The 15,416-nt window shown below is 37.1% G+C and overlaps 1 protein-coding gene across 3 annotated transcripts; it reads left to right on the top strand.

Moving 5' to 3' along the window:
- The first annotated feature begins 1,191 nt into the window (after window positions 1-1,191).
- On the top strand, window positions 1,192-15,207 carry LOC108655377 (uncharacterized). Of its 3 annotated transcripts, XM_089262898.1 has the most exons (5): window positions 1,237-1,329; window positions 1,410-1,468; window positions 2,069-2,424; window positions 6,456-6,509; window positions 7,079-15,207. In XM_089262898.1, the coding sequence occupies exons 3-5, from the start codon at window positions 2,139-2,141 to the stop codon at window positions 14,194-14,196; spliced, it is 7,458 nt and encodes a 2,485-aa protein (XP_089119024.1). In that variant the 5' UTR covers window positions 1,237-1,329; window positions 1,410-1,468; window positions 2,069-2,138; the 3' UTR covers window positions 14,197-15,207. The 3 variants fall into 3 exon arrangements, with proteins under 3 accessions (XP_089119022.1, XP_089119024.1, XP_089119023.1); XM_089262896.1 differs by lacking the exon at window positions 1,410-1,468 and having other exon boundaries at window positions 1,192-1,329; XM_089262897.1 differs by lacking the exon at window positions 1,410-1,468 and having other exon boundaries at window positions 1,278-1,353.
- Window positions 15,208-15,416: the final 209 nt, after the last annotated feature.

Here is a 15,416-nt window from a genome sequence, read left to right as displayed (position 1 = left end):
AACAGATGAATTCGACTAAATAATAGGACCGCCGTTTGCAGCCATTACTGCAAGCAGTCGACGCATACTCCCTATTAATGCTTTGGTTTGGTTTTCGGGGATCTTAACCCACTCGGAGCTCAAAGCCGACATTAGGGAATCTTATGCGATATAACATACAGTATCCTTGTATAAAGTAAATTCCAAATGTAATCAATTAGATTGCGAAGATTGTGGCGGAGTATATAATTGCTTTGTGTTATCCAAAATAAGTATGTTTCATGTCATTATCTTGTTGAAAGTAATAACCTAATCTAACTGGAGCTGAGTTGCGCTCTCCTTGAGATTATCTTACAATATTCTTAAGTAGTAATACTTGTCCATTTTGGTATCTATAAATACCAGTTTCCCAACTCCAGATATGGCCATACACCTTCAGACCATCTCGTATCCGCCTCCATGCGGTTGAAGCTAAATTTTTTAGCTGAAGAGCAGAATTAATTTTTCCCCCATATTTTTTGAGTCCATCTGATCAAAAAATTATAAATTTGGATTCGTCACTCCAAATTACTGCATTCCAAAATTAATATCAGTTTTTCAGGGATTTCTCTGCAAATTATTGGCGCGGATTTTGTTGGGTCCGTGTTTTTTGTGGCCAGAATTTCGCGTTTATCTCTGACACACAGTTTTTGAGGACGGCCTAATCTTGGCTGAACTTCAAATGTTGCCGTTTTCCGTAGGAAAATATTATGGTTTGCACACCAGAAGGGGATCGCTTGCCTCGACCCATATTGATCAATTACTCACGCGAAAATTGCAAAAATGAAATTGCAATGCATAATAGTTCAAGTATGTGAAGCATAGAAAAATAAAGACGTATCGTATGAACGTTTACCTAACTGTAACTGAATGCACGCAAAGATCGAGTTTGTTTCAAAGGAATCGATAACTATTTTTAAATAAGTTTAACTTACCTTAGAGGTATAAGGCAAGCTTAAGGTTTGCTGCTGGCATTTGCAGATCTGCTTTGTATATTCACGTATCTTTTTCACTCTCTCACAAAGACAACTGCGATATAGACAACAAAAAACGCTGTCAAACGAGCTTTTGTATCTCAATATCTCGTTTTTGGGGCCACCTGAACCAGCCAAACAGCTTTTGCGCATGCGCACTACGACAAATGCAGCAAAACATGGACGCAACAAACGTCTTCACGAAGTTTCGGTTTCGAGCTCGGGACTCGACTTTGTGATTCGAGTTTGGGCCATCAACTTTTCGTTGGCCTAGTCAGTATTGTAGCTTTCGTCTGCATGGCATGATCGAGTGCGCATCAGAAAAGATCTTAAAAATGTACGTATATTAAAAGAGACGTCTGTGAGTGTATAACTATATGCGTATATATACATGTATTTATCACATATATATGTTAGATCTCTTGGGACTGTTTGCCACATCAATAAGAAGCTGAAAGCATTCTTAATCGAGAGAAGTATGCACAAAAATCAATACCAGTCAAGTGAAAATAGATTATATGTTTGCGCTTGTGTATGTGTTCATGTGTATACGTGTGTGTTTATTTCGATGTGTGAAAGTGTATGTATTCAGAGTAGAGTGCTGCGAAAATTTATGCAACAATAAGATTAGCATAAGTATTCGTAAAAAGAAATATTCATATTTACGTTTACTACGGATTGTAGTCGTATGCAGATACTCGAATGTCACTTGAATTGATACGAGAGTGAGTGAGCCGCGTCTAATTTCGATTGTATACGAACTCTGAGGATGAGGCTATATGATAATGAAATATGGACATTTCTGTTTCCAATATAGCCTCATCTTCAGTTTTGCAACCAATATATATATATATATATAATATATATACATATATATATATCTCCAACATACATACATACATTTTTATATTATTTAACATGAAACAAATTGCACTTGTACAATAAAATTAAGTCAGTCATTTGATTGAATAATAAATGAACAGAAATTTTGGTCATAGAGCAGCGGGCTATAACTAAAATTATAAAGCTAATGATATACATACATATACATCAATATATATTCTATTCAAATTCAGATCTTGGATGAAATTCGATCGAGATCTATCACATTCATATCGTCAAATATTTTTACATATGAATGCATAAATGCACAAATATATCATGTGTATAGATCCGGTATCTAATCGATTGAAGGAAGAGCTAAATATGCGAGAATCCCTTTTGAGCAGAGCTATACGTAATTTACGCTACCCATCTATTGAAAGCGGAAACGGATGCAGAAAAGGAATCTCTTACGCAAGTTTTTGTCCGAGAGGTGAACGTGAGAATTATATTTCATCTAAAATGTCGAGGATATTCCCGAAATTGTGTCAATTAGTGTTAGTTATGGTACTGATGGGAGCATTTCCTTTCGCAACTGCGCAATCAATCGGTAAGTAATTAGCATATACCCTAAAATGGGAAATCAGGGTATAATGGTTTTGTTGAAATGTATATATGTACCAAGCAGAAGGAGGCATGGCAGGCAAAGTATATATATATTCTTGATCAGGTCGACGAGCTGAGTTAATTTGGCCCTGCTCGTTTGTCTCTTCGTCCGTATGCTTGAACTTGCCAATCTCAGAAAATCTACAAGCAAGCTTTAAATTTAAAAAAAAAAGAAATGTCCATATATATAAATATATGCAGACATAGAGTTAATTCCCAAAAATCGATATCTCAGCTTGTTATTTTGTATAGAATATCTAAAATAAGTCATTAATTACATCTCCTACATCTTTAGAACCATAGTCTCCAAATTTGTTATGTAGTTGTATTTAAAATACTACTTCTGCTTTGAAAAATTCAAGCTTATTTATGTTTTAATCATGATCTAAAAGCTTCATGAATATCGTCCAACCACAAAAAATATATATATTATTATTTTGAAATGGCTCTTTTAATATGAATAGGACAGCTTAATTTTTTCAATTATGAATAAGACAGCTTATGGGCCTATATATGCAGTGAGTAATATTAATATGAGTTTTTTTTTTTTTTTTTCAACTTCAAAAACATACTATCATACTACCTATAAAACATACTATCAGTATCAATATCAGCGATTCTTCCCATTTGGTTATGATTTTAAGATTCTGATTGAGCGCTTAAGAAACAGAACTTCGGTGGTTACTAACTAATTATACCCTGAGCCCATTGAAAATGGGAAATCAGGGTATAATGGTTTTGTTCAAATGTATGTAACAGGCAGGAGGCGAGGCAGACCCCACAAAGTATATATATTCTTGATCATTTCAGAAGATATAAGAGCTAGAGACTTGATTTTAATGACCGTATATACAGCGTGGATATCGAGTTTATCTTCAAAAATCGACCGATCATTATCAATCAAGGTAGATGCCACTGTAGCTAATTATAATTTTTTTTTAATTTTTAATTTTTTTCAATTTGTCAATTAGATCATATGCTGAAAGTTGCATCATATTCGGTAAAGTCAATCGACGTTAAAAAATAACAAAATGTTTGGTCAATTAACAACAGTTAGTTTAGTTTAGACTTCCTAGATGGCGCTGCAGCAGTGAATCTATTTCAGTTTTGCCATCGCACTTTCGAGTAGTGAGGTGGCGTCGTGATAAAAGAGCAGGTCGAAATTTTATAATAGTTTCAAAATTTGTATATACTTAAATAAATTAATTTATATTTTTAAATACATCGGAATTGAAATTTTAGCCATAGTAAATGTGCGTTTTTATTATTAGTTTGGTTCAGGGTAGTATCTAGTCGAGCACTCTCGACCAGAGTTTTCCTACTTGTTTTAACATGTTTACAATCTGCCTGTGAAATATATTATTGGATCACATATCGAATAACATACTTTTGAATTGATTTCCTAAAGACTTTATGCATTAGATGATCAATGCTACACACATGACGCAATCTGCAATTCTGTATAACATTTTCCCATTGCGACCCATCCTTTCAATACATTTTCAATTTCAATTTATTAGTCTCTTTGTTACAGTGAAGACTTTTGTAAACAGTATTTTACAATAATTTAGGAGTTTCCGCTAAGATAATAGGGCTTTTCTGCTACGATATTTATTTACATACATGAGATATGGCATATGCGATAACATAATTATTTGGGGATTTCAATAAATAGTAATCTTATCTCAATTTAAATTTAAATTAATAGTATTCTTATTTAAATTTAAATTTAAATTAATAGCTGTAGGGACAAACTAGTGTTGATAGAATTGATTGAATGGGAGGAAAAAGTCATTGGACTTGTGAGATGTAACACAGTGTTGATTACACCACCCATCACTATCCACATCCTCTTTTACATCCGTTGTATTGTTATGGCGAATGTTTGATCAGCTAGTTTGTTGACTGGGCCAGTTAGCAGTTGCAATACGACATGTATACATAATAAAATACATATTTACTCTGATCGTAGCTAAGACTCGAATCACAAGCTCCGCGAAACAAGAATAAAAGCTGCTTTCACAATATAACCGGAGAAAAAAAACCTTACAATACGAACGTATAAAGCAACAAGCCAACAAGCACGGCCATAGACACATATGTATGTAGCTACATCATTATCGGCACTATTAATAAAGAAAGGCGGGCTGGGATCGAACTAAAAGCTATTTGGGTCAACAACGAATGAACAAGATGAGAAAAAGAAAACGAAAAAGGCGTTCAATATCATAATATCAAAATCTCATATCTTGTGCTCTGAAAACTTTCAGACAGGTCATCCCATCAGCTGAATGTCTTTCTAATATTGTATTATGAGCGATCCAAACTAAAATTAAATATCAGTAAAGCCAAAATATTCAAAATATATACTATATAATATACAAGAAATCATAAATATGGAAGCGTAATGGTATTTGGGTTTTTGTCCTAAGTAACCAATATTTCTTGATGAAGTGTTCCTGAAGTTAAAAAATTGTTTTCCCTCTTTGTTTGGTATATACACTCATGGTCAAATTAATAGGTGTGCAATTATTTTTTTCTTAAATGGGAATGACGTTTTTATTTTTTCATGACACTTAACTTGTATTCAAAAATAGACATATCTTAGAATAATACCAACAACAACAAAATGTTTAAATAGTAATGTAATGTGTAACATCATTTTTGCATACTTCACAAAATACTCAAAATTTTGCTAGCCAGATTAATAGGTGTCCCTAGCAGAATTTAAACACAAATTCAAATTTTGTAAATGTCATGCAATTTTTAGAATATATTCAAATGAATGTGGGTAATACCCTGTGTGTCCGCTGTTATTTGCAAAGATGTTGCTGATCCTTCGGGGAACAGAGGACATAAACTCTCTACACATTTCCACAGAAATGGTGCTCCAGTCCTCCTCTATAGGCATGAAGTGTTTTTATACCCTGAACCCATTGAAAATGGGAAATCAGGGTATAATGTTTTTGTGTAAAAGTATGTAACAGGCAGAAGGAATCATCGCAGACCCCATAAAGTATATATATTCTTGATCAACACAACGAGCTGAGTCGATATAGCCCTGTCCGTCTGTCCGTCCGTCCGTCCGTATGAACGCCGAGATCTCAGAAGATATAAGAGCTAGAGAGCTGAAATTTTTTGTGCATACTCGTGTATACCATACGCAGTACGAGTTTGTTTTTTCGATAACTCATCCGATAACTTTTTTATCGAGAGTAATCCATAAATTGATTTTGTTTTTTGAGCCTCATTGGAATACTATTAGACATAGAGACTTCAGATTTACTGTGTATATATATATGATGAATACAAACATTTTGTAATCAACAGATTTTGGATACCACGCCCCCTTCGCCCTTAATTTGCGTATTTCGAGTACTAGAGACTTGTGCTTTAGAATGTTCACACATTTTGACCATATGATTACGCTCTGAAAATTTCATTAAGATTGCATGTCTACAAAAAAAGTTATTCATCAAATAAATTCTCATACTATTGCCCACACTGCAGCGCAGCCCAAGCGCAGTCGCTGCTTACCGCGCAGTTAGCAGAGCGCAGGCGCGTGAGGGTGGATGCATGTGTATGTATGTGTGCGTGCATAAAAGAAGTGCAGAATGATAAGAATATCAGCTTGGAGGGCTCAGGATATCTCCTAGTCGAGCAGTCTCGACTAGAGTCTTCTTATTTGTTTATACTCATCCACGAAATGAGTATATTGGTTTTGTGTGATGCCCGTCTTGCTGTCCGTCCGTCTGTCTGTATAAACGCAGGTTATTTCGGCCCTAATAAAGCTAAAATTTGGAACACATACTCCGATTTATAAAGTGTTAAAATTTTGCGTGGCATAACGGAAAACTAGTTGAAGAGCTAGAATGCTGAATTTTGGAATGGAGATCAGCGTCGGTAACGCCCGACTGCGACGTTCTTGTTTTCAGTTGTTTATTTTGTTAATTATTTATATATTTAAATTTTCAGATGAGTCGTACCGTATGAAACCAACACCAATTTTACGTGGAGCAAGTGCAGTGGGTAAGCAATATATACTATATTTGTGCATACATTTGTGTGTAACAATAAAGGAATTTCGTTGTATGTGTATAGATTATATGCTATGTATGTATAATTCACATTAATCGCACTGTTACTTAGAACATTTTGAATATACAAGTCTGTTTCGAATTTTATGTACATACTATAAAGAAACGCGTACATAAAACAGACTAGAAACAGATTTATAAAATATATATACATATGTATATACATAAAGAACTTATTTGTAAACGTAAATAAAAAGCCAGTGTAGTATTTAAGTTGTATTATGTATGAACTTACTTACCTCTTTTGTCCCTTCTTTTCTTTATTTCTTTTTATGTAAATGACTTCTCCATCTCTCTATGCTGTACATTGTGGATATATCGATATAATCTTAAATAACTCTTCTCTTATTTTAATATATATGCTTTTGTAAATATTGGTACCATATTTTTATTATTTGCTATTTATTGCCTATCAATGTCATGTATACTTTATATTCAAATCTTGACTTGAAACGTTAATCATGTTTTTGTGTGTGTTTGTGTAATACTTCATCATATTAGAGTTAACGACTGTATTGTTGGTGAACAAGAACGGAGTGGGACGTTTAGGTGATACTCATGGCCGATTTTTGTCTGTACGCCCAGAAGTTGGCCTCTTAACCTCAACAGCCCGAACATTCATTCAAGAGGGTGTCACAACTGAATATGCCACCGAGGTCGTGGGAACTACCTTGAATAATGGGCGACTATACGCCCAGTATCTAAAGAAAAGTTCGCGCGTATTGTTTGAAAATAGCCCCAATACCATGTCACCATCGGTTTTCACCAGTTGGGTGGGCGACAGTGTTCAATCTTCGCAAACACGATCCTATCTGCAAAGTCATAACGATTTACTGAATGCTGATTTTCCAGATTGGCAGGAAATTGATGATAGACTAGTTTTGGAAGCTGTAGGGGTCCCTTCGAATGGAAATGATCATGATTTTATTGGTAACACGGACTTTATTATGTTAAAGTCCGTCAGTCAGTTGGTTTCAAAACCCGTTGAGTCAAATTCCATCATTAAAGAGATAAAATATAATTCTGATGTAAAGTTTGCTACTCGTTCTAGGCATATGGAGGACAATGCTCGAAAAGTTGCTGCTGATAAAGTGTTGCCGATTGGTGATTTACCGACGTTTACGATTAAAAATAATTTTGAGCCTAGTGGATATCAAATAAAAGAAGGTCAAGATACACAGATAATTTCTGATTCAAATGACAATCCCAGTGATGAGGGACGCTCCGCGAAGATTTATCAGCATAATGTAGGACAAAATGTGAGAGAGGATAAATCGTATCATCAACCAATTAATACACCAAAGAGACAATTATCTACTGTCACATATTATGGCTTTGCTGATTTCACAACTCTAGTAGGCGACAGCTTGATTGTTTTCCAGCCAAGAACTTCGCAGCCTAGTTCGTCTGCTAGCCACGTAACATCAATAAAAGGCATGGCTACGCTTAGAACCAGTGATGTTAACTTTGTTTTGACGACCATGAAAATTCACTCCACAAAAACAGCTGAAGTGGTTGAAAGTGCTACTACAACTGAAATAAATGAGTGGGCTAGCTTCAGTGATGCTACAGAGCCACCAAGAAGCGATATGGCCGAGATTTCCACTCCAAATATTTCAGAGCTAATATTAGAAGCTAGTAAGCTTCCAACACCCAATCTTGATTCTATAACAGGTCAGAAAGTTATATCGGATGATATCGGCACAATCGAAGCTAGGCCAATGTTTTCGTTGCCAACTGATCAAGAAATTTTGCAAATATATTCGTCGTTAGCCAAAGCGCAGTCCCAGTCAGCCCAATTATCACTTTCCTCCAGCGAAGTCATTGGAGAAATTAGTGCTTCTAGAGACCAAATAGTTGAATCAAATCAGGTACATGAAGGAGCCACAACTATATTCATTGATGATGATCCGTTTGCCAACTTTGTCGAGCCTACTTCTGTGAAAAAAAGTCTCCTTTCAATAACAACACCAATAGCAACAATCTCAACTGAACAGGAAGAAACTACAACAGAGATAACCTCAACAGAAGATTCAGAAGTGTCCACTACAAGCTTAGAGGATGTAGAAAAATCATACCCTCTCTATTCTCAGATATCCGAAAATATAACTGAAACTCCATCGATGATTAAGGTTTTTAATAGCCCGAACGATGCCATCAAAGAAAACTGCGCACACATTTCTTCACAAGTATATTTGACTCAATTGTTAAAGACAGATATGAATGTTTCTAGTACAAAAAATAATGAAAACGACAAAAAGGAACCCGTTTCAATTGATATAAAGGAGACAACTAAATTCTATTGCCTCGAGTCAACGAAAATAATTGAATCACCTCAATTAGAAAAGCCCAAAACAGTTTTGCAAGAGTCTATTCAGTCTAGTCAGTCATTCATCAGCGACGCTGTAGGCACAGAAGGTACATTGGCGGAGAGTCAAACAGAGGCCACTATTCCAACAGTCAGGGAAAAGAGCTCCATAGACGCGGAGACAGCGAAAGAGATGTTAAAAGGTGCTGTTAATAACGTTACAGAATCTGTAAATGTAAATTATAACGAAAATGATGATTATGATGGTGAAAATGTTTCGGATGAAATTGATCTTATATACAAAACACTATACACAACTTATACTTATTTGACGACATTTTTTCAAGCCCAGTCCACAACTGTATCTAGCCATACAGAGATTATTACAAATATTGTTACCTCGACCTTGGGTATTGACGAAGACGCTACAACCATCAACAATATTCAGAGCTTTCCCGCAGAAACTCCAACTATGGATATGAAGATCACAGTATCGCCAAACATACAAGCTACACAAACCCGTTATATGATTCCCGATGAACTTGAAAGCTTATTGCACGTTACGACCAACGGTGAACAGTCCAAATCGATAAGCTTTTATGAGCAAAACACATATCTGAACGATACAAAAAAAACAAAAACATTCTATACAACTTACACTTACTACACAACGATTTTCGCTGATACTGAAACAGATATAATGTCTAGAACCGAAGTCTTCACCAATTATGTTACTGAATTGGGGTGGACTACTGAAACAATTGTTGATGATATACTACCAGATAAAACGCCTTCAGCTTTTGATCATGGTATGACCCTATCCGTGTCTGAGTCTCAACTCCAGTCGGATATTCCTAACGTTGAAGATAAAAATGCTATTGAAATATCGCAAAATAAAGAAGAGTACCTAACATTGGTTACGGACATCCGAACAAGCAGTTCAAATGGCGATGATCAAGTTGTTGGGAAAAAAGGGGATGATGACCAAATTAGTTCTGAGAGCAATACGGAAGAAATAATACCATCAGCAACATTTCTGCTGCAGACAAGTTTTACTACATTCACATTCTACACAACGATGTATGTTTCGGATAGCACGAATGTTGTAAGTCGACTCGAAACTGTAACGAATATTGCCACGGAAACGATACAGCCAACAAAAGTGCTTGTCCACGATGAGGCTACTCTTCCTATAACTTTCTTCACCACATTTACTTATTGGACTAAGTTAGCTAAGGACGGAGAGATTACAACAATTAGCAGAGAGGAAACCATATCAAACATCATAGAGCCAACAAGTCGTTTAGTATTGGACCTTGAGTTGAGCTCGAATCCAACTTCTATTTCCGACTTGTCATCCATATCAAACGAAGGCGGCCAAAATAATAAAAGTTTTACTAATAACAATTTTGAGAGTATTCAACTTAATCCCAAAATTGATGCCAAAAACTTTGTAAATTTAGACGCAAGTGAAGTCTCGGAGCTGACAACTTTTTATACCACGTATACATATTATACAACATCATATGACGCTAATAGAACAGTTACAAATTCTCGTTTCGAGACCGTTACAAATGTGATAACACCCCTAAGCAAAACTATTTCAAAAACTTCAGCAACGAATGTAGAGCCGACAATATCAATAACACAAGATCAGTCAATATATATTTCAGAAAATAATTACGAGAGCAAAAATAAAGATATAATTTTCTATGACTATAAGCATATAATTGATGCGGATGGGATCAGCACTTTGTATTTTACAACGCAAGTTCAATCAACCGTTGACAATGAAGGTGTTCCCATTGAGATCACCAGCAGTACGTCGAGCTTGTACATCAATGAAGTAAAGAGATCCAATTCGCCAGCAACTGAACAGACATTAGAGTCTGGATCATCCCGACAATACAAAACTGGATTGGCTAGACTAATAGAGGGAACACGAATTGGGAATAGTACAACAACTTTGTATCAATCAAAAGTGATTGGTACGATTATAAATAATCGCTATGCACAGATTATTGAGAGTACCTCAAGCTTTATTTTTGAAAAACGAATAGCTACATCTACAGTACAACCGTCTTCAACATCTGATGATATTACCACCACCCAAATGGTAAGTCTTCAGTCTTTGCTTCCAGAAGTTGAGGGTAGCGTCAATACCGATTCTACTGAGCAATCAACGTCTATTGATAGTATTGACGATAATGACAATAATAATGCTAGCTTATCTCTGCAAACAAAGAAACGAACATTTGCGCCTGTGATAAGACCATTTGCTTCGCGGAACAGACCAACATTTTCGCCAAAGCAAAAAACTCTAAGTCCAAGCAGTGCCACTATTATCACCAGATCCGACATAACACCAACAATAACAGCAACTCCGGCCCTTAAGTCTGTGGGGCGATTTAGTACATCTCGTAGAGGGACTATATCAAATGCGCCAATAAATACTTTGGATGGCGGCTCAACATCTTCTAGACGTCTATTTGGTCGCCCAATAAAATCATCGACCAACACTGCGGTTAATGCCGGCGCTAGTCAATCCGGCTCTAATTTTAGTTTAGCAAGCAGCGGATTTTCTCAATCTAGAAACCGTTTTGTGTCCTCTTCGCGTGCTGCACCCATATCCAGTTCAAGGCGACTAAGCATTAATTCCTTATCCCGACCATCCAGCAGCATTAATTTTCGAGTTTCTGCACTGAGTGTTGGCAGCTCCAGACAACGAATTAGACCAGCCTCAGTAATTGGTCATAGTGCGACCACATCAACGCTGAAGCAACTTAATGCAGATAGTGTCGATGCCGATGAAGAGCCTTCCGCTGAAAATTCGACTGAAAGCAATGCTGATGAAGAAAAAAATTATCAAATTTCTAGACGCAATCAGAATCCATTATTGCGTTTCCGTCGACCACTCGGTCGGCCCAGTGGATTTACTCCGGTTCCACGGGCTAATGCTAATGCAGCTAACATTTCGCCAAGAAAAAATCCATTAACTGGACGGACCAAAACATCTACAGCAACAACAACTACAACGACGACAGCGAGGCCACGACCACGAAACTTTCAGCGACCCACAATTTCAAGTTTTCAAGCGCGAGCTAGACCCCAAAACAATCTTTTCCCACCACGAGGACTATTCAAACAACACAAGGATCAAGCACAAGTAGACAATGAAGCAAGTCATAATATAAATGATACGGAAACTGATTCTGATTACGATGATGATGATGAAGGCGAAGATGATGATGCTGATGGAGAGGTACAAAATGAGACTAGACGGCGCCGGAGCTCGAATAAAACTGCGGCAAAAGTCAGCAGTAATCCAAAACTTTCACGTAGACGTCGTGAAGCTGATACCTTAAATAGGAACAAATTTCGATTTCGGCGCCCAAAAGCTGTCACAACAGAAGAGCCAATTCTTTTAAATAGCGATGAGCGGATACTATCCACAACACATACCCCAAATTCAGCACGTCCGAAAATTAATTCGCGTTTCGGTTCAAGGTACATGGTGACGCATAAGCCACAAACAAGTACTAGCGCTCCTGCCATCTCAAGCCATAGGTCAATTCGTCCAAGCAGACCCACATCGCCGCGTACTCAATTTACATTAAGAGAGCAAGATGCTTCTATAAAAAGCAGACAGAGTGGCACGTCTTTAAATTTTCGTCGACAACAGTCTAGTGCACGGCGGACCCCGACTATTTCCAGTTCAACTAGTGCATCGCGCCGTCTGAAGAACTATAGTACGCATAATAATAATGTGGAAAATTCTGGTCGCCGCGCCTCAAACACAGCACGTGCGCGTAAAGGCAATGCAAATATGTCGACAAGAAGCCGCACTACGATGCGTGGAAGAAGTCGCATTGAATACAACTCGGACTCCCAATCCACAGAGTTAGGCAGCGTTACAATCACGGTTACGCATTTAATACCAGCGGAAGTAACGGTGCCCGTTATTAATGGTCAGGTGACTGAATACAAAAATATTGTGACTGCGAAGACAAGTCTTGAGGTACTAGGACCACATCAATATACCCAAATTTTAGGAAGCAATGGGCAACTATCATTGTACCTAACTCGTGAAGAATCCGCCATTAATTCTGCTGGTGCCACAGAGCTAACACGGTATCTACTGCGCGAATCGTTGACATCCACTGTTACATTTACACCGACAACGATTCGTGGCCGTAAAACATCCTTCTCACACGTTCTGCCTTCGACAGTGTATTCTGTAGAGAACCTGGTCTCGACTGTGCAGCCGCAGATAGCAGCCAATGCACCATTAGCCAACATTTTGCTGTCTCAGTTGTTATTAGGCAACATCAATTTGCCAAGCAATCCACTTTTAGGGGCGATTGCTCAGCCCCATGGAATGAGCCAAATTATTGCTGTTGAGCCGTCAGCACCGGTCACGGAATATCGTACACATACTTCGACTTATGTAACAACTATATACGATGGTAAATCTACAATTTTGCCAATCACTTTTCAAGGGAAGAAGATCTTAACAACCGTTTTTGATACGACTGCTCAGACCATAACCGCAACTGAATATAACGTAGATACAATTGTTAATACGCCCAGCCACCAGGTTGTGCAGGCATCAAGTCAGGTCGCCCAAGTTAATAATCTACTGTTGCAGCAACTTCTGCTGCAGCAACAACAACAACAGCAACTGCAAGCTAGCGTGGCTCAGGTAATGCAAACGACATCACCTAATATATTATTGAGTGACGATTTGCAGGACTTGGAAGATGGGGTGCGATTTGATGGTGATTCCATCATCGCGCGCGATAATATTGATGATATCATAGCCATCGATGATCGTATCCACACCAATAAGAACCGCAAAAAGACAAGGAAATCGAACAAAGGTCAAAAGCGGAACAAACAGCAACAAACGAAATCTGAAGAAGAAAGCAGCGTAGTTACGTTATATGTCTCTGGACGAAGACCAGGTGAATTTAGCACAGTTTTATCGACTGTGTACAGTAGTTATGAGCACTTAGTGCCATCAAGTTTGCACAAAAGGCACATTAATGACCAAGACGAGACAGTTTCTTTACAAAATCCCGATGATCTATATGCATTTGGAGAGAGCGAACGGGTCTTATCATATGTTCCACCTAATCAACTGGGTGAAAACTTAGTCAACTCCGATTCCGATGCTCGTACAGCTACCTTAGAAAGCATAATTGGGGATGTCGAGCTGTGGTATGCCAAGGCAACAAAGCAAAACGTTCCATCAATGTCTTCGAATACCAAGGAGCCTTTCAATAGCAGTAATTATTCAAATTCAGCATAAATAACCTCACCGAGTTGTTCCCACTTCAGATGCAGGTCTGCAATATCCATTTGTATATTCATGGCAGACAATGTCCTCACAGCACTAAGCGCATATCCAAGCGTGAATTAATAGGCTATCAGAAACCACGAGTGCGCAAGGTAATTGTGCGTCGTAAGCCTCTTAATTCTATACGCCCATTACTAGTCAAGTAGCTTAATAACAAAGGCGAATTATACAGTAGCTTAATAATGCTAACAGAGAAAACGCAACCAAAGAAGCGTGTTGTAATTTTCAAAAATAGACTATCAAATAAAAGCTATACAGATAATACATTTAAAATTCAAACCACAATTCACAACATACCACAGAATCGTACATCGATACCTACAAGCCTGTAAATCATTGGCCGATTACACCAACAACAACCTTAATGTTGGCTTCCCCATCATCAATAATGCGATGATACATATAAGAAGACGCATGAACAAGAAACTACACATACATAGGTATATACATATGTCGTAGACCGGGCGCACAACGATCAGACCGCGCAATTACAGTCCATTTCTACATTTACACGACTGAGTACTCGGCATCTGACAGTCACGATAATACATACGCACACTGACTTGAATAATATTATAGCCATTCGCACTCACTTTATCCCGACTAATATCAATACGGTGGCATGACAGAAAACGCAGAATAGTCCTTATAAGATGATAGTCCATGAAACAGATATGAATTTCGTCTTTTTTTGGTTCGGATAGTTTATAAATCCGCACTAGGTAGGAATAATGTATATATAACCAATCAATGTATGTACCTTTTAAAAGTTAAAAAATTAAATTAACCGTAAGATGGGTTTCTTAATATATATTTTAATATGTATGTATAATATTTTTGAATATGTATTAAATGTAAAAAATTTTACTTAATCATACAGCATAAATAATAAACTATATCATGTCGTATGTTTTTCTGAATTTTGATAATAAAATGATTGATTTAAATAATATCGTAATATAATGTATATATTTTATTTTCCATACAAATGTGAGGAGGTTACCACATGTGCGGTTCTACGCTCCATACAGTAATTCCCGAACAGCTATGCTGCCGGTAGGTGCACGGCAATACATTTAAAAGTTTCGCTGAAAAATATGTAATTTACTTTCCAAAAATTTGCATAAAACTAATATATATAAACAAATGCCACCGAATATATTTCCAAAGGC

The sequence above is a fragment of the Drosophila navojoa genome, chromosome 6 (genome assembly GCF_054131105.1).
Source record: "Drosophila navojoa isolate 15081-1374.11 chromosome 6, UAZ_NAV_1.0, whole genome shotgun sequence".
Lineage (NCBI taxonomy): Eukaryota > Metazoa > Arthropoda > Insecta > Diptera > Drosophilidae > Drosophila > Drosophila navojoa.
Note: the sequence above shows the minus strand (reverse complement) of the source record. Positions and strands in the feature narration are given on the sequence as shown.

Excerpts from the sequence above, each read along its gene's own strand:
- LOC108655377 (XM_089262896.1), top strand. The coding sequence starts at position 2,139 with ATGCACAAATATATCATGTGTATAGATCCGGTATCTAATCGATTGAAG. Across the intron at positions 2,425-6,455 it reads CGCAACTGCGCAATCAATCG|ATGAGTCGTACCGTATGAAA; the intron begins GTAAGTAATTAG and ends TTAAATTTTCAG. Across the intron at positions 6,510-7,078 it reads ACGTGGAGCAAGTGCAGTGG|AGTTAACGACTGTATTGTTG; the intron begins GTAAGCAATATA and ends TCATCATATTAG.